The 20965-nt window shown below is 35.9% G+C and overlaps 1 protein-coding gene across 2 annotated transcripts in view; it reads left to right on the top strand.

The window, feature by feature from the left end:
* hd (humpty dumpty) overlaps positions 1 to 20965 on the top strand; it is a 64322-nt gene that overhangs the window by 39677 nt on the left and 3680 nt on the right. For both annotated transcript variants that reach the window (XM_081760541.1, XM_081760542.1), the window contains exon 8: positions 13846 to 14041. In XM_081760541.1, the coding sequence (XP_081616667.1) occupies positions 13846 to 14041 (196 nt within the window). The remainder of the gene's footprint in view (positions 1 to 13845; positions 14042 to 20965) is intronic.

Here is a 20965-nt window from a genome sequence, read left to right on the forward strand (position 1 = left end):
GGGTCCGATGCACAGAACATTTTTTTTTTTTTTTTTTTTTTCTGTGTAATCGTTACTCGTACTAGTACTTTGATTTTCTACCGATGGGTGTTGAGGTTTTTCAGAGTTTGCCACTTTCGTGTATCTTCCGTTAATTTCTTCTTATCTCGTTTTAAGAGAATTTCTTCTTGCATACTTTCATTCCGTGTTCTATTGGTCTTTCTTCCTCACATTCTGTCTCGTTCAGTCGTCTTATAAAGGATGTTTCAAAACAACTGAGGAAGCATTGAAAAACAATCGATACATACTTTAATTTTCAAGGAATTGACTTCTTTCTCGGAGTACTGTCCATTCAATCAAATACAAGCGTGTTCCAGTATTTCTACCAGTTTTAAACGTTTTCTGGATTTTTTCTTGTGGAATTCTAAAATCCCCTCACAAACTGGTCTATGACTAGTTGACCACTTTCAATCAAGCCCCTCGCGGCTTAGTGGTTAGCTTACACACCTTTAATGTGGAAGACCCGGCTTCAATTCCTGGCGGAAGCTCACGTGGTTTGGATCTCACGTGAAGCTGTAGGTCCACGTCTCATATAGTCTCGCTGCTGAAAGGGACGCTAAACCCAATACACTACCTGTTCCTGTACTGCCTTTCTAGTAGACTGGAAAATAGCCAAACGTTACATGGGGATAAATCTTGAACTACACGAGTGTTGTAACATTACTTGACATTCAGTTCTTGTAATAAATAACTGGACTGTACTGGACGTGTATGTGGTCTGGTGTTATTATGATGCAACACTCAATTGGTTTTCATGAGCAGCAGACGCATCGTTTTCGTGCCACATGTTTTCTTAATGTCTGGAGTACTGTTGTGTAATAATCAGCATTTACTGTAGTGTTTGGGGATGTATTAATAAGTCAGAGCTTGTTACTCAAAGAATCGAACCTATTTTGCCTTAGATGATGAAGGCGATTTTTAGGAGCTGCTTTTTGCTTTGATGTGTACATCTTCCTGCAGAAGGCAGAAAGTTTATCCTTCAGGTTTCTTCAGTCGACAACAAAATTTAATGGCACATTTCTACCCTCCCTTCACATCCATTTTGTCCTAAAACCACAAACCCAAATACTTGTAGGGATAAAGAAAATGCTCACTCCACTTTGCATAACAATTAGCACAGAACTATAAACACCTGCTTTCTGTTGCTAGCGCTACTAGAATAACTGGTCTGTACATTACCAAATTTGTCAAAGCTATACGCAAACGTTGTCAAAGGTCGATTCGGATTGTCTCAGTTATTTTGGAACAACTTTTGTACAATTGATGAAACAAGAATCGAGTTCTCGCTAGTTGTTTCTCCGTAGCGTCTATCAAGCGTACTCTCTTTTTCTTTCTTTTAATCAACATTTTTTTCATTTGTGTGTTGATCGGACACCATTGCTCTAGCATGATAGAAGGTCTGTCACTTTTCTGCTCCATGCGGCTGAGTTTCTCTTCCCTGTACTAACTATAAGGCAGCAGTACTGAGTTACTCTATCCTGGATTATATTTAACACGTTGCCCTATCCACCGCCTGAAGAGGCTCCTGGCGAGAGTTTACCTTCCTCTCAGGCTATCATCATCAATAAATAGTTTAGTCGAGATGTTCTTTGTAACAGATCTTTGGGTGGGCCGAAATAATGGGAGTATAATATAAGTACGTATATTAGAGATGCTACAATTGTCTTACCCAGGATGTGTTCCTATATACTGTATGTTTGAAAATTCGTTTACCAAACTATGGAATGCGATTCCTTATATCAAATTAGAGAAAAATAGTTTTCATAAATATGTGTCAGAAAGCCTAATTTCAATTATAAACCGCCGAAAATACAAATCATCACCTTTTAAAATGCCCTGTTTTGAACACTTTGGGACCGATCTCAAGCGGTTTGACGAATTACCCAGGAATTATTATGCGCTTGATATAAAAATTAATCTTCAGAATCCTTCAATACCTTCAAAACAAATGTTTATTTAGTACTTAAAAAATGTATTTCCATACTGACATGGACCATTGTAAAACAAGGATATTTAGATAGCTCATACTAATTCATGTGCAGTTCCTTGAGCCGCTTGGGATGGATCCCATAATTTGGCGTTTTAAAAAGTAATAATCCACATTTCCAACGAATTTTAATTTCGACTCGTGTTTATTAATGTCGAATCCATAGTTTTCGGGGTCGCTGAGACGAACAGTGACACTTCCGATGTCGTTAAATCCAAATTCAGCCTTTTATGACCAAAATGAAACTTATTCTCACCGTGCGAAAAACTGGTATTCTGCTAGTACAATATAAGTTCAAGACTGAAACTTAGCATTTCTTAAGCTGTATAATGTGAAATCTGTGTTATTTAAAAAATATGAGAGTATACATAAAAATACTAGACTAGTAGCTCAAGAATCTAGTGACATATAGTTTATAGTTGCAGGGGGATTTGTTATATTTCTATGTTGAATGTGGATCAATCGACCAAGTAGAGATTGTAAACATTGCTCAGCAAGAAGGAAAAACAGTTTTCTAAAATGTTGCGATTTTTTTCTGAAATCTTTCTCTGTCGAACAACTTGATGGGTTAAACCGTGTATTTCTTGTTCGGGTCCGCCTTTAAAATTAATTAAATAAATAAATACATGAAAAAAAAATGTATACTCCTACAAATTAAATTATCAGTAACACTAGAGTCATGTTTCTTTTAATGTATGATTTCTCGATTTTCTATTCTTGATCGAGGTGCTTCGAAACGTGGTGAAAGAAACAGAAAACAAAGAGTGGCAATACATGAGGAAATGCTAGGGAGCAAATAGGGTAATATAGTGGTTATAGAATAGAATAGAATAGAATATGTATATACATGTATGATTAATATGTATATGATTACAAAACAATCACTTAACAATCTTTATCAGGGTGTCTATCGGTCACGAAAGTCATGAAAAAGTCACGAAATCAAAAAACGATCATGAAAGTCAAGAAATTTAGCTTTTGGGCCTTTTTTTATTTTACTTTTATTTATTTTATTTTATTTATTTATTTATTTATTTATTTTTGGTCTGTACAAAGATAAGTACAGACTGGAAAATTTTGTTCTATAAAATGTTAAAATTCACCACCAAAAATGTCTATGGTCGGCTTTAGACGCTACGCTACCAAATCGCAAGCAAAGCACGCTTCTATCGCATAAATGAAAATTCGGCTTAATTCGCAACTAAATACGCTGTTGAGGATGTTACGAAATTTTATGGCTTGGGAAAGAAAAGCACGAAATTTCATTTTGGAATTTTAGTATACACCCTGTTTATAAATGATTGAGGGAGAGGCCGAGCTTCTGCTGTCTAATTTTTCCTTTCCTTTCCTTTCCTTTCATTTTTTTTTTTTTTTTTTTTTTTTTTTTTTTACATATGAGATGGGGGGAATATGTTTAATATGTGTAGCTAGCACAAAATTACATGAGATTATATATACTTAATAAGTTTATAATAATAGTAGTAATAATACACTAACATGGTGGTATCTCAATTTTTAAATACTCTTTCAGCTGTTTGTTTTTAAATTTTCTAAAAGTTTGTAATTCTCTGACGCTTAGTGGTGGGGCGTTCCAGGCCTTAATACATTGGTACCTGACACTTTTGATATCTTAATTTAATCGTGGTCTTGGTTTTTCAAGTTGTTTGTTTGTCTTTGCACGTGTACTAACTGAGTGCTTTATTCAACAAATTATGTTGAAAATATAATTGGATCTTTCTTGAGAATTCTGTACATTAGGCAATTTATTCTATAAAAATAAAGTTTATCTAATTTTAATATGTTCAGTTCATGGAATAGCGCACCGAAATGGTAAAATTTGGACATTCAGGCTCGATTTTATAATCACAATAACAAGTAATTATACTCATAAATATACTACGTCATCCATGAGATGAATTACACCTAAATAAATAATCCCTGGCCTAACTTAGTTTTAAGCAGATTTTCAGCCAGAAGTGAAAGGGGTAACATGTAAAAATAATCAGAAGCGATCAATAGTAGTAGGCGACCTCCATAGTTTTCGGGATCGCAGAGACGAATTGTGACACTCCCGCTGCCGTTTTAAGTGCCAATTCATTCCCCATACGTATCTTAGAGGAAAAAAGAGGTGCAAATACTTTCTATAAACCTGTTCTTCCCATGCGAAGAACGGGAATTTTAATTAGTTTACATAATAACTTTGTGAACTAACAGCAAAGTCGTTCAGAGCGAAATTCTGTTGCATGATGTCATTTCTTGTGGCTACTATCGGGTTCGATTCCCGACGGGAGCTCATGTGGTTCGGATTCCACGTTAATCAGTAGGTCCACGTCTCATATAGCCTCGCTGCTGAACGGGATGTTAAACTCAAAATCAACTCAACTCTTGTGGCTACTATCAAAGTCTAAATTGGAAACCAGTTTTCGGGCTCAGTCAGGTCGAGCTTTATAAGTAGACTAGCTATTGGCTACCTGGGGACTCAGACTCGCGCGTTTGCTCGGCTTACGGCCTCGACTCTTTTATCAGCCTTACATCAAGAGTGAATTTCGTACATTTCCTCTTAACATTTCCTGGATTTGGCCCAGCTGGGGGCTTCTCCCTTTGACACCCATGTTTACTTGGGCTATGGCCTCGCACCTCTTAAACCCAGAATTCTACCAAATTTCAAGTTCTTTGTCGTATTTTAACTATCTAAAAAATAAGATTTTGTATTCCAAGAAAACGCCTGTTTAAATAACATGGAAATTTCTTCATTCTTCTCTTCAGTCCCCTTAAAAACTAAAAATATTCACTTTTGTCAATTTTTCTGTGGTTAGTCCCGGAAGGCTACAATCATGCCAAATTTCATGATTCTAATCCTGCCGGAAGTGCCTAAACATTCTGGTGTAGAAGATGTCTCATATAAATAACAGCACGCGAAAGATTTTTTCAGTTCCTCATAAAACCACTCTAAAGTTGAAAACCTTTATTTTTGTTGATTTACTTAGGTAACGCTAACGAAGATGTATAAGTATATCGAATTTCAAGTTTTTATTCCAAGTGCCTAAAACATGAGATTATAGGTCCAAAAAAAGGTTCATTTAAATAACATGGAGAATTTTTCATACCCCCTTTAGACCCACTAAACCTTAAAAATATTTACTTTTAGTAGTTTTCCTATGGGTTAGTACTGGAAAGCTATAATTATGCCAAATTTCAACTTTCCACGTCAACAAGAAGTACCCGTTATTTTGTTAGTTCATGTAGTTTTATATATATAATTAGGATTAGGATAACGAGTCAGAGTTAGCTCGAACCTCAGTGAGGTTAATGAGGGCGAACGCAAGCGAGTACAAATCCCAGTGAGAATAGCGAGAAGCCCTAGCTCGAGCGAGTGGAACCCAGACTCCTGAGTGAGTCCGATTTCAAAGTGGCCTTCTCTGCTGTCGATTGTTAACAAGCGAAAGATTATTTGTTAGATTTCGTAGTAGTGATTAGCGTTGCCAATTCTACTGATTTTTCAGTAGATCTCCCAAATGTTCAACTTACATATTGTTCTACTGATGGATCGTTTTTTAATTAAAAATCTCCTAATATATAGGGCTGATTTAAGAAGACAGGCTTTAGACTGTAGGAATGATCCTTCAGAGATTAAAAAACCTTCATAACAAACTGGACATACATTTTATTCAGTTTGTATTGCCTGTATTCACTAATTTGAACAGACATATCCAAGGTGAATTTCCCCAAATTTTTATAGTACCCATAAATGTTGCTGCTTCTTTGAAAACCATTCTTGGTTGCTACGTAAAAGCCTGAGTACTTAACAGAGTACAGGAATCGAAAGGGTAAACTATCGAAATCCTGGTGTCCTCTTATCTCTAGAACAAGTATATTGTGGTACGAGGATAGAAACTTCTCTACAGTCAATAAACCTCCCGACAAAAGACATGAATATATGCAAAACAAGGTATTCGGTCATATTCACTGACAAGAAAGGTGTATGGTTTTTAGTTAGGTTAAAATACAGGGCTAGCATAAATAATTCATTCATTTTGAAAAGGTTGTATTTTCAAAAGTATTACACTTGCACATATGAAAGAACCACAAACTTACCAAGTTTATACACCCTCTATAAATCTTCAGTATGTGCTCCTTGGGTGTAGTGTTGTAAATAGAAAAAAAACGGTCCGTATTTTTTCAGAAATGTACGTTTTTTTTAGAAAAAAAACATTGCCTCTCGTTTTTTTTCTAAATTTCGTTTTTTTTCAAATAGTCATTTGTAATGCATCTTACGTCTATTTAAGCATGAAATATTTTTATGTACGTGTAATCACCGTAAAATGCAACATAAATTAAACGCTAGATACTGATACGCTATAAAGATTTTACAATTTACATGAATACCATACCTATTAACAATTCGGGTTTCAGCAATTTTCATCAGTATCAACTAAGAAATCAAAGTAGAAATGAAATTTTGTTTTTTCGTGAAATCAGGCCTTTAATAAGTACGAAAATAATGTCATGAACAGTATAAAATTCCAATAACTTGTCTAAAGGTAAAAACTAATACTAATTTGCCTAATAATATTTTTCTAAATGTCATATATAAACAATTTGTCGATTAGATATATATGATATGCAGAGTCGGCTTTACCATATATGCAGTGGCGTATTTACGATTTTGTTTCGGGAGGGGCTTTGCTAACTTTCGGGGGGGGGGGGTTGCTTGAAAATGTGAAAATTCTGCAAGATATTTCATATACTTTACTATAGTAAGAAAGATTACGGGGGGGGGCTTAAGCGCGGAAGCCCCCCTAAATACGCCACTGCATATATGCAACACGTGCATTTGCGTGGAACGGCAAGCTTGGATGGTCCGGCAAAATCTGTCATAAGTATATTATTTAAATTAAAACAGACTTCATGATGATGGTAGTTACATTTATTAAGCTGACCTATTTGAATACTACATTCATAAATTATGTTTAGGTTGGGATTAGTTTAAGGCCACATGGACAATGCTAAAGCAAATGGTCGAATAAATCCGAGCACAAATTGCTTGATTGTTATCAAATGCAAGAATGCAATTCTCGAATAGTAGTGAATATCTGTTCCATTTAGTAAGTTATTACAGTTTTGATATGAAATTAGTCTTGTTTTTGTCAGAAACAAGTTCCTTATCATTGAAGATAGAAACAACTTTAAAAAAAAAAATGTTAGACGATGTAGAAGGAAAATCAAGAAATAAAGATAAAAGAGCTAGTTGCACTGGAATTGCAAACTGATACATTGAGATTCAAGCTCAATAGCGAATTCTATAAAAACGATTACCATCTTTCCTCTGCAGGTGTGTTTGCTTTATCTTTCACTAACATAATAGATTAATATTTAAAGAAAAAAAAACACACAACGGAATTGCATTTTTAGTAAGTATTTAAGCCTTTCTGAGTGCGACTGCACTTACCCTCACCTTTCTTGTTCATGCTGGAGTGGCATACTTAAAATCATGACTTTTAAGATTTGTTCTTTCTGGAGAAAGTGGGAGGCGGCAAATTATGCCACTGCAGGAGGCGACAAATTGACTAGGACCGGCCCTGATGATATGTATATAAAAGACATGAATATAGGATAACTCAATTTGAAGTAATGCAGGGTGTTTCAAAATTAATATTAGAGTTTTGAAACTTTGTAGTATCTATTACAATTAACTTACAATTATAAATATTATATCAAATGAAAGAGCAACTCAAACAGTTTTGAACGCACGCATGTACATGCATTGTTTCTTCTGTCTGCCGTTAGAAAGAGCAAGTATCAAAGATGGAGACTAGAGAGCAGAAAGCTTTTTGTGTTTTAATAAAGACTGAATCTGTACTGTACAACCGTCTGTGTGAAGAATATTAAGGAGATGCTTGCAACTACGTCTTTATCGTTTGCAGTTGCTACAGGTCTAAAGCCTACAGACTACGGTTTACGTGCCAATTTCGCAAGTGAAATATTGCTGCATAACAATGAAGATTTTCTGGATCGTGTCGTCTTCAGTGATAAATCGACATTTCACCTAAGAGGTAATGTGAACACTCATAATGTTTGCATCTGGCCGTCAGCAAATCCTCAGGAGATGGTACAGTTCAAAAGGAACTCTCCTAAATTGAATGTGTTTTGTGCCATATGGCGGAAAGTTTATGGGCCTTTCTCGCCTATCGACTAGATGTGTCTCGTGTGACGAATGAAGCTCACATCGAACACTTGTAGCAAAGACTGTTTGAGGTGCTCTTTTACTTGATGCATTGCTTATAATTGTACGTAAAATGTAATAAGTATTACGAAGACTTAAAACCCCAAAATTTATTTTGAAACACCCTACATTTCTCACCAACAGTGTTGGAACTAAGATGTAAAAAGGAAAGAAAATTTTCCTTATAAAGTTATTGTTTACAACGATATTACTATTAGTCGAGACTATAACTACAACAACAACACGAGTTAGTTGTCAAAAAAATGTAATCAAATGTATACTCGGTGGCCCAGGTGCCCAAAGTGGCACACACAGGTGTGTCGCTTGTTTAATCCGCTCCTGTGTGGACACAAATTAAAATATCGGGATATTATTCTTAAAAAATATGGTTGGACTATAGTTTATCATATTAATTTATTTTCCTTCTGGTGTCGAATTTCCTTCTCAAATTTCACCCCAGTCAAAAATTCGAGAATTTTCTAATTTCGAATTTCCTTTACTTCTTTTTTCCCTGTAACTTCCTTCATTGTACAAAGACCTCATTAAGATTTGCCAGATAGATACCTCGGATGGATACCTAACTGTTGACATCAGTTGGACGGGCCTGCGCGTAGTGTTGCCAATTAGGGAAATTAAAACTTCCCTAAATTTGGGCAAAAAAATCGAGATTTTTGTTCATAAATCCGTGCCTATACGTCCGAGTGCAAGTCAACTTACGCCAATCGAACATTTGTCCTTACTTAACAAACGCAAGTACAGATCATTACAATGGGGTAATTAGGGGGCGCACGTAAAATTCGTATTTAGGTTCTAATCCTTGATTTTTCTAGTTTTCCCTTACTTTTCTGTTTACCGTAATATATTTTTGTTAATTAGAAGCTTTGTTCCTTAAATATCGCCATAATACTTGTAGGATATATTAGTGGTGTACCGATGTTTAATTTAAGATAGTTTGCGTCTGTCTGGTAGCAGTGTTGCCAGCTACAGAAAATTTTAATTCCAGATTTTAGGGGGAAATTTTGGAAAAATTATATGTTTTGTCTCTATTATTTCCCTCTTGTTGGCTATATCGGAACAAACGTACCGGTATCTGGAAGTCTCGTCTTTGCTCTACACAACGCACTATAGAAAGTTTCAATAGGATAATTAGGGGAAGTACAGTTGAGATTTACAGTGGACCTTGTTCTCTAATTGGAAAGATAACCGTGATTTTTTTAAAGGTAGAATGATATATTTTTTATTGACATGCTTACTTTATTAGATATCGTCACAATACTTGTAGGATATATTAGAGGGATACCAAAGCTTATTTTAAGATAGTTTGTGTGTGTCTGATAGTAGTGTTGCCAGCTACAGAAAATTTTAATTCCAGATTTTATGGGCAAATTTTGGGGAAAAATTCCCTTTTTTATCTCTATTATTTCCTTCTTGTTGGCTACATTCGAACAGATGTACCAGTGTCTAACAGCCTCATCCTTAGCCTACACAGCGCACCATAAAAAGTTTCACTAGAATAATTAGATGAAGTACAGTTGAGGTTTATAATAAACCATGTTCTGGAAATGGTAAGAAAATGGTGAATTTCTGAGGTAGAATGAGATTTTTTTTAAAAATTCATGCTTACTTTGATATATATCGCCATGATACTTACAGGATATATTCTTGGAGTACTACGGTTTATTTTCAGATAGTTTTCTTCTGTCTGATGGCAGCGTTTCTAGCCAAAACAATTAATTCCCGCTATTAGGTGAAAAATTCGGAAAATTTCCCTTTTCCCCTCTGTTATTACCCTCTTACTGGCTACATTGAAACAAACGTACCAGTACCTAAAAGCTTCCTCTTTGCCCTACAGAACGCACCATAAAAAGTTTCAATAAGATAATTAGAGAATCTGTACCCCGGCATATTTGATTTTTTGCTTCTAAGGCGTAAAAAGTGTCAAAATTTCATGTGTATGACAGAATTTTTTCTTTCCCTCTTTGAATGGAAGCCAGCGATTTCAGGATTTCACTGTACCTTGTGAACACATCAAAGATTTGTTTAGGTGAAATGAACCCATATAGCAGCAGTGGTGCTAGATACAAAAAAATTTGAAATTCGGTTAGGGAATTTTTTGAAAATTTTCATCCCTACATTTCCCTCAATAATTTCCCACCCGTTGGCAACACTGCAATGCAACTTACACCAAAAAATAGCCACATCCATTTTCTAAAAATACAAGACCGTAACCATATCAATCGAATGAATAGTTTTTGAGCAATAAGTCACTAACTGGAAATCTAGGAAAACGCCAAAAATGACCTGGGGCCGAAAGGAATAATCACACAATTTTGCTCGTATAGGTACAAAGAAACAAATGATTTGTAAGTTACGAGGGCTTCGACTCAAGTTCTGTTGATTATTTCAATAATCTGCAACATAAATCAATAAATAATAGTTGCTAGAAAAAAAACAGACATTTGAAAAAAAACATGAAAAAGAACGATGTTTTTTATTGAAAAAAAACTTCACAGAAAAAAAAACGTTTTTTTACAACACTACTTGGGTGGCACGATACTCGAGCTCATTCCATACATTTTGGAGCATAGTCCTGTCAGTTGTCTGCACTGCAGCACTGATGCGTTCTTTTAGTTCGACTAAGGATTGCGATAGTGGAAGTACGTAAACAAGGTCCTCAACGTACCTCTACAAGAAGAAATCGCAGGACGTTAAATCAGGAGATCTGGGAGGTCACGTGCTTTTCCTTTTACACAAGCAACCAATGTCCTTGAATTGCCGATACCATCGCAAAATGCTTTGTTTACATGGCGGTTCTTTTCCATACTCTTCCGAAAGCGCGTTGCACAGCTATAACAGACGAATATCTGGCATATTCAAGCACACAAAACCTTTTTCTTGCTTTCCCTCCATTTTCGAGAGGTACTACCTCGTACTGCCACACCCGATCGGGAAGGTAGTGGACACATGCTGCCACACAGTACAAACTAGGTGAGTTTGTGGTTCTTTTCCCATATCTTTCATGTGTGAATGTGTAATACTTTTGAAAATATAGCCTTTCAAAACGAATGAATCATTTATGCTAACCCTGTATAAGTAGGTGCAATGGGTTTAAACAATAAATAGTGTAAATTGACAGCTCTACGCAACACTGTGGTATTCATTTTACGTGTGGTATTCAAACTCGAGGAAAATAAGGGAGGCACGACGGCTCAGCGGTAGAGCACTTCTGGTGAGGGGTTCTTAGTTCGATCCCAGAGATAGCATAGTATTCATAGTCTCACCAGTTCTTATTTGATCATTCACTTTTATTAGTAAATTTGTCTCCTTTAGCTTAAAGGACATAATTGTGGGACATTAAAGATCTCATTTCATTCATTTTCGAAGGGAGTAAATATAGATAGTTTTGCTGGTTGAAGATAGTTTTGTTGAGTGAGAAGTATAGTATAGTGTTAGTCTAGTAATGAGTGGTGCTCTCTTTCAGTTTTTCATGGTTAAAATCTAAACAGAACTTATCCTGCTAAAACACAGTGACATTATAGTGGAGTTAAGAGGTCTGATTGTATTTATATATTGGATCATAAGATCAGTAGTACTCAGCGTAAGCAAAATGAATCTTGTATGTTCTGAGTTTAGTCCCTTATTTAATACAATTTGGAAAAATAATGTTGAACAGACTTAGCATGCGTTTGGAAAGAAACATGTCTCAGATTTTAAAGCGTGTTACTGCATCTTGTGAGAGGGATTTGACAAGTTATGTGCAGTGGTTAACTAATCACTTTCCTACTATGGCCTATTAATTCTATTTATTAAGTGTGTTGTAATTTCTTAATTTGAACACAATGCATGACTAAATTTGACTTCTAAAAGATCCTTTTTTTTTTTAATTAAAATAGCATTATAATTATAGTTGATTAGTACTCGTGATCACTATTGTATTCGGTGCTTAAGGAAAAATAAATACTTTATCCGTTTTTCTCTTTGGAACGATAGGATAGGTCTAACACCTTACTACACTCAATATCTGGTAAGAAGAGATCGAGACCAGGCTCCGTTGTGGTAGAATCTTCTACAGCGAAGTGAATGTGTGGTTCCTGGTTTTATTACTCAGGGATTTAGTTACTTTTATCGTAAATTTGGAGATTCGCATGTTCTTAGTCTTTGTAGCATATGTTACCAGGAAACAACTTCTTACCACTTGGAAGTAGTAAAATCGTTTTGATATGAAAACAGGACGTTAGAAGTTGGATTTTTAATTAGTAAAGCATTTCTTGTTGCAGTCTGTGATTATAATTGTGCATATCTATAATCATTCGAGAATCCAAATTGTCTGCTGAAGTAATTTGTGTGGTACTATTCTGAAATTCTGTTGAGTATTCAAGTGAATTTTCTTCCAACTGACACCATGTGTGAGCAGTTCTTTACTAGACACTTAAAAGATTGTAATACAGCGTGTTCATAAAAACACCCCATGATTTTAATTGGGTATAAAATGAAAACCTTTTGGAATTTTGAGTTGATTTTTTGTTTGTGGTATATGTTCATTACAGACATTGGATTTGGGCCCCACGTGTTACGTGGACAAACGTCTATTCGATAATCAAGCTCACTCTACACACTCTTGAGTGTATCACGTTTCATCTCCAGCGTGGCATGGGGATTCTCCGATCCCCATATTCACACATTGTGTCTGTTGACCTCTCCATACAGGTGGAAGCTTGCTTCATCACTGAAAATGATCTTAAACATCAGGCTATCATCATTTTCGAATAATTACTGGAGATCCCGAACAGAACTGCAGTCGCTTTGGATGGTCTTTAGGTTTCAAATTCTGCACTCCCCGCCAAGTGAATTTTGTGGTGGACAAACACCGCGTGCGTGGGTTTTCTCGGGGTTCTCCCGTTTCCTCCCACTTTCTTCATTCCACCATTTCATTCATTACTCATCATCACCGTCTCCTTTAGCCCAACCGGCATAACCGTGGGACGTAAAACTCAAAGATTTCATTTTCATTTCCAAATTCTGCACTAATTGCAGTTTACGCGGAAGAAAGTGCAAGCGTTTGTATATCACCTTCTAACCTTGGATTTGTAGTTCTTGGCTAGCTGTGCTCACAGATTTCTTGGAGCTCCGCACAAAGGTTTCTCTCACGCGATCAACAACTTGTTGCGGAACTGGTGGTTGGCCGGAATGCTCTTTTCGCTTTCACAGATGCACCTTTCTTCTACAAAATCCGTTCTACCACTTCAAAAGTGACTTGTTCGAAGGTGGTTTTACATCAAATTTGCGTCTGAACGCTCTTTGTCGAGTGAAATTCCAAAACACGCCAGCTGCGTTGCTATTTGGCGAGTGCCATCTTGAATTTAGTGCCCTATAGCGGAACCAGAAATGAATGTTTGAACCTGAGGAACAAAAATATTTTAAGCGAATGCATTTTCTGACACCTTATTTACAAACATTGCAAAAAAATTTAATTTTATCATCAATTGAAATCACGGAGTGTTTTTGAGACACCCTGTATATTAATATTTTTTTATTCCGTTATGTTATTGAAATGCTGTATTTTTGTTGGATATTTTATTTCCTTAACTCTTGAAAGTGATAAGGGTCGTGAACAAGAAGTGGACAAGCGACCAGAGTCTCTGGTGTATGTGGAAGGCGTTGAAGCTCAGGCTCTGTTTAATTTTCTGATGAATTGCAAAAGTGCCATTTCTACTGTTGGTCCTTTGGCTGGAGTGCCGCCCACGTTATTAGCACCTGTTGCCTTCAAAGGAGCCACACTGCAAGCTTTAAAGGTAAACTGTACTTAATGTAATTATTCTAAGAATATCAATAGACGCATATTTATAATAATTCGTATACGTATTCTTTTATTTACTTCGTGTAATCTACACCGTGAGCATAAAGTCCTGCCCTGATTATAAAAATTTATTACGGAATAACCGTTGGACAGAATAATGTAAATTCTGGTCCGTTACATAGGTTAGTATTACAAGTTTTTTAAAGACCAATAGATGGCACTAGTGCTACCCAAGAGTGACGCAGTACGTTACTTGACGCGCGCGGTTTAGTTGGAGAGATGGCATCGAAGCAGGAGAAAGCGCAATGCGTACTGTGGTATCACAAAAGCAAATCGCCCATCAGTAACATAAGTAACGTAAGTGGTCTTTAAAAAAAAACTTGTAATACTATGTAACTGACTAGTATTTACATATTATGTCAAACGGTTCTTCTGTAATAAATTTTTGTAATCAGGGCAAGACGTTATGCTCATCCTGTATATAAATTAAAATGAAAGTGATTATGTTTGTGACGTCATAACTCTTGAACCACCCGACCAATCTCGATCAAGTTTTGAACATAGATGAGGATCGAACCCGGGATGGTTTTTATCATTTCACTTTGACGGTGCCACATAGGGGAGGGGGACGAAGAAATATTTTAAAATGATAGAAAATGAACAATATTAGTGTTGAATCCATAGTTTTCGGAGTCACTGAGACGAACAGTGACACTTCCGATGCAGTTTAAATTAAATTCAGCTCTTTATGCCCAAAATGAAACGTATTCTCCCCGTGCGAAGAATGGGTATTGTGCTAATATTTAGTATACAATTAACAGTACTGTTTCTTCGTTCCTTGACACCTTCCTTCATAGGTCAGGAAATTCACTGGCAGTCCATTACACTTCACAGAATTTACTTTTGCACTATTTTCTTTGCCTGATCATAGCATCTTCACAAGCTTTTATAAACTAGCACAGGATTACAGAAGTGTTCAGGAAAGTCCTATGCGTAAGTTTTTCACAGCAATAAATGATTTTAGAAGAAGAGTATTTTAGTGCAAAGAGATTTACGTTTTCATATGTAAAAAGTAATACAAGAATAAATTCTGAGAAGTGAGATAGATTGCCAATGCTTTTTCCGATGTGCTGAGGAAGGTGTCAGGAATACCGAAACAATATAGTTAATGGTATCTTAAATAGATTCAGTAAATAAAAGAGTACGTATACAGGTTATTATATTTAATGTTTTCTGTGATATGACACACAAAGTTATAATGATATATTATATGGTTGTATTAGGTAATAAGATCGGAATTTTCGTTGATTAGAGTTGGTACTAAGTATCCATTCAATGTTTATAGGGTACCTTCAGTTGCCTTTTCTCAATGCATATCCAGTAACATAGTATAATCTACGCCAGTGTTTTAGGAAAAAACAAAGGATTTTCGTGATATGTAAAATAATTATTTCTGAAAAAATGCTAAACTAGCTTGTGTTCCATTGCATAACTTATTTTTTTTCGTTTGTCTCTGGCGCATGAGTTCCTGGTTCGATCCCCCAATCAAGTAAGTTTATGGTGGACCACATCGTGTCCGTGGGTTTTCTCGGGATACTCCCGTTTCCTTCCACTTTCTTCATTCCACCATTTCTCATCATCACCGTCTCCTTTAACTTAGCCGGCATAACCGTGGGACGAAAAACTTAAAGCTTTCATTTTATTTCATAAACCCTGAAATGACAAAAATCGGTGTTAATGGTGATCGCTATGGAGAAAAAAAAAATATATATATATAGTGAGAAATGGTTTCCCACAACCAATTGAACGTTTAAATAGTTTATTTCATTTTCTCTAATTTCGCTACTGAAAACCAGAAATGTTAGAAATCTGCTACAATTATTGGTTTGAATATAAATTGAAAAAATATCACACCACACAAACGAATCTCCTTTATGTGGTGTACCGTGACACTGACACTTGATTTATGTATACGATAAGGACAGAAGGAAACAACATTAATAATTTGTCAATAAGCAGGAACAGTCTCCAACTCGTCATTTTCCATCATTAGCAGTAGATTTGTTGCCATGAATCAACTATGAACCTCGGTAGTACAAATACAGAGACTTCAGATACATTTTTTTTTATTTACAGGGTGTCTATCGGTCACGAAAGTCACGAAAAGGTCACGAAATTTAGCTTTTGGGTCACGATTTTTTTTTGAACTGTACAAATGTAAGTACAGATTGGGAAATTTCGTTCTATAAAACGTCACAATTCACCACCAAAAATGTATATGGTCGGCTTTAGACGCTACCAAATCGCAAGCAAAGTACGTTTCTATCGCATGGATGAAAATTCGGCCTAATTCGCACCCAAATTTGCTCTTGAAAATGTTAGGAAATTTTATGATTTGGTGAAGAGAAGGTCACGAAAAAGTCACGAAATTTCATTGTGGAATTTTAGTAGACACCCTGATTTAGGAAGAGTTGGATTGATCCATCTATGATCCAATATGAATACTTGAGATACAACATTTTATAAGCTAAAAATGTTATACACTTCTAACCTACAGTTAAGATTCGGACTATTTTCTTGTTGTTCCTCTAGCGCTATGAGGGAAAAGCGTCAAGATGTTCCAAGACGAATAATGCCTAATCTATTTTTCATCTTCCTTTAGGATTGAAAATTACCTCGTTAATTAGAATTTATCTTCTTCTTTTTCCGAAGATTTTAATGACAGCTGCTCCGGGAGTCCATTTTCAATACCAGTTTTTAATTTTCGTCTCTGAAGATTGTTGATAGTCTGTCAGTTGTCTTGAAAATTGCTATTTTTTCCTATCTTTTCCCTGATAAAGGATTAGTTGAGAGTATCGCTTTATAGATATCACTGGGCGCCGCGGTGGCTCAGTGGTAAAGCGTTCACCTTTAGTGCGTGAGATCCCTGGTTCGATCCTTTTGTGGTGGCAAACACCGTGTGCGTAGGTTTTCTCAAGGTTCTCCCGTTCCCTCCCGCTTTATTTATTCTGCTATTCCATACTTTCCCCATCATCGCTGTCTTCTTTAGCCTTTATAACCATGGAACGTAAAACAAAGATTTCATTACATTTATATAGATATCACACTAATAGTTTTTCGGCCCGAAGTTCCCTGCTAGAGTCTGTAGTGAATTTGAATTTACTGTACAAAACCACATATCCTATTTATTTATTTATTTATTTTTCGTTGTTCCATTGCAGTAGACAAAGCAGTGTCGGACTCTAAGAAAGATATAATGAAGGCTAAAATAGTGTAGAGGGAGCTTTGCCAGCTTTCATTTTTACTTTTATTTTTTGTTACAGTTAATGCTACCTCTACTTCAATGAAACAGATATCCATAGTTGATTATGCCGCTTTGTTCTGTAGAATTTCTTTTTAATAATTTCTCTGAATGCTTCTTCCATTCCTTCTTCATGTAATCTTTGCTGTTTGTGTCCTCAATTCGTTTTGTGTCGTCTTCGTTGTGTGATATGCTTCTTATGCAGGGCTCACATTAACCGCGAAAGTCAGGGAAATTAATATGAGTAAGGAAAAATCAGGGAAATGCTTCAAGATATGCCGAAAGTTGTGATGAAAATCTATTAGATTTCATAGAAGAGCCTTGGAATTTTTTTTTAGTTCCTCACAGAAGATATGAAGAATGGCCTTAAGGGGGCAGACTATTAAATATTTTTTAAAAGGTAACAATTTTTCTTCTGCGAGATTTTCGTAAATGAAAAGATATAATGAAATGTAACTTACTTCAATAATAGATAATGTTATTCCAGACGCGAAAATACGAATGGGAAGGATTTTCAGTGTTGCCATTTATAGAAATTACAGTGTGACCAGAATTTGAATTACCCAAAAATCTAGGTTATGACAGCGACTAGAAAAATGAACTCAACGGCGACTGATGACTTACCATGCTGTCTGTGTTCCTTGTTGATTACTTTTTAAATAATATTTGTATTTATTTTGTAATAAAGAGTACAAAATAAATAATTTTTAATAAACAGTAGAATTAAAATACAAATAACTAACTAACTAACTGACTGACTCTATGGCTTATGGAACCCGGAGGTTCAATGCCGCGTTCACAAAAGCTCTCCACTGACTTCTATCCTTAGCTAATTGGATCCAGTTTCTACTTTGTATTCCTATCTCTGCGAGATTCATCTTAATATTGTCCTCCCATCTGCGCCTAGGTCTTCCTAATGGTCGTTTTCCGATGGGTCTTCCTATCAAGACTTTGAAAGCGTTTCTACTTTCTTCCATTCCAGCTACATGACCTGCCCACCTAAGCCTCCTAGACTTGACGACCTTAACAATGTTGGATAAACCGTATAAATTATGTAGTTCCTCGTTATGAAGTTTCCGCCATTCCTCATTCCCGTTCCTCCTGGATCCGAATATTCTTCTCAGGATCTTGTTCTCAAATACTTTCAGTCTATGTTCTTCCCTCAGAGTAAGCGACCATGTTTCGCAACCATACAGAACAACAGGCATGATTATCGTTTTATATATATATTTAAGCTTCAAATTCCTCGACAGAATTCGCGACGACAAGAGATTTTGAACCGAATAGTAACACGAATTCCATGCTTTCAGCCGACATTTAATTTCTTCGTGAATATGATTTTCGTCTGTTAATATCGATCCTAAATATTTGAAAGTATCCACTTTATCAAAAATATTATTTAATATTTTAACGCATCCACAATTTGCCACATTAAAATACAAAAATTATTTAAAAAGTAATTAACAAGAAACACAGACAGTATGATAAGTCATCAATTGCCGTTGAGTTTATTGCCGTCCAGTCGCTACCATAACCTAGATTTTTGGGTAATTCAAATTCTGGTCACTGTAAATTTCTATGGATGGCAACACTGAAAATTCTTCCGATTCGTATTTTCGAGTGTAGAATAACACTATCTATTACTAACGTAAGTCACATTTCATTATCTCCTTTCACTTACGAAAAACTGGCAAAAGAAAAATTGTTAGCTTTTGAAAAATATTTAGTAGTCTACCGTCTTAAGAATGAAAACAGATTCAAAAAGAATATAAGAAAAGGACCCAAAAGAAGAAGAAGAAAAAAAAAACATCTTTAGAAATGAAGAAGCATGAAAAGTACCGAAAGGTGTTAAAGACTTCAAACTTTAAAAGAACAAGAAAAATTAAATAAAAAGTTCAAATGCTACAGAAGAAAATAAGTTAAGTTTGTTGGTTGCAGATAATCAAAGAGATAAACCACATGATGCTATATATTTACCTATTTATGTTTATGAATATTTTCAGAATGCCGAGGTATTAAGAAAATTTAAGTGTATAGTTATCATTTGGTATTAATATTTTATTGTATTCCAAGCACAGGAAGTTGGAATCACAATAAGCATTTACAATAAGAAATTAAGTTTTAAGGTGTATTTCAAAAATAAAAAGGGAAGTGTTGGACGAAAATGGGGTTAATGGAGAGCTGTGTAAAGAAAAATAATTCTAAACCTGCCCATAAATGATAATGTACGCAGGGCTGGATTAACTATGTTCGCGGCATTACGTAGGGCTGGATTAATCCACCTGGAGGCCCTGGGCTAGAAAAAATATATGGCCCCTGCTGACTTCGCCTAACACATTTCTGTGCAAGTACAGTAGGAAAGTTAAGGGAATATGTTTTTTATATTTTTGGTCATATTTTATTTAGGATGATGATTGTAGATAGCCAGTTGAGATTTTGATCAGAGTGAAGGTCCCAGTCCACCTGTATGCCCGGAGCTATAGCACCCCTACCCCCCTTCCTAATCTGGCCCTGCTATCATGAGTGAGGCAAAAATTTGCATACTTAGTCATGGAAATTCAGAACAAGTCAGGGAAATCACTGCCAGAATTTCAATGTGAACCTCTTATCAATCCATATAGGATTTTCTTGTTTCTTGCGGTATTCTTTTACTGATTTGTACTGAATTCTGCCTACACACTTGTCACTTTGGGGGCTGCAGTGGCTCAATGGTAGAGTGTTCATCTCTGGTGCGTGGGGATCCCAGCTCGCGTCAAGTGGACTTTGTGGTGGACAAACACTGTGTGCGTTGGTTTTCTCAGGGTTCTCCCGTTTTCTTCTACTTTTTTCATTCCACCATTTCATTCATTTCTCATCATCACCGTCTCCTTTAGTCTAGCCAGCATAACTGTCGGACGTAAAACTGAAAAATATATTGTTCTGAACTTGTCTCGTGTAGCACTCAAACTAGAAGCTCAAACCGTTGGCCACTTGTCCAACCATATCATCATTGTTGTAAAATTTCAAGATAAGTAGGTATTGTGTCTAAATTTTAACTCAGTTGTAAGACTCTCATTTAACTATATCCTTTTAACTTCGCTACTGACTTGCATTTCATTTCATTTCATTTTCATTACATCTGTCTTTGTATTCTTTTACTATTTTCTTTTCATTTTCGTGTTGCTCCCCCTTCTGGTCTAGTGAATAGCGCGCGGTCTCGTGGTGCACGGAGCCCGGATTCGATTTCCGGTAAGAGGGCCTTGAAATCTGAACGCTTAGCCATGATCCGAATTCCATCTTGAACTGTAGTCCATGTTTCATATAGCCGCGGTGCTGAAAGGTACGCCTACTCCAGTCCAAAATCCTTTACCTGTTCTTGTATTTTTCTTCAGTATTTGGAAATTTGGAAAACCGCGCTTCGGTATGGATTCAGTTTTAAGTAGCACATCGCTGACACGTTGTTCGTGACGCATCGACCTGCTGGAATGATTAGAAATCCTTTCCCGAATATACCATTATTTATAATATATCAGATATTATTATCTGCGTGGGCATAAAACCATTATTATTGATATAGTGGCACGTCATACTGGTACTGTTTTAGTAAAAATTATTGATCTGAAATGCATAGGTTGCCAG

The sequence above is a fragment of the Thermobia domestica genome, chromosome 5, assembly GCF_964235325.1.
Source record: "Thermobia domestica chromosome 5, izTheDome1.hap1.1, whole genome shotgun sequence".
NCBI classification, from domain to species: Eukaryota; Metazoa; Arthropoda; class Insecta; order Zygentoma; family Lepismatidae; genus Thermobia; species Thermobia domestica.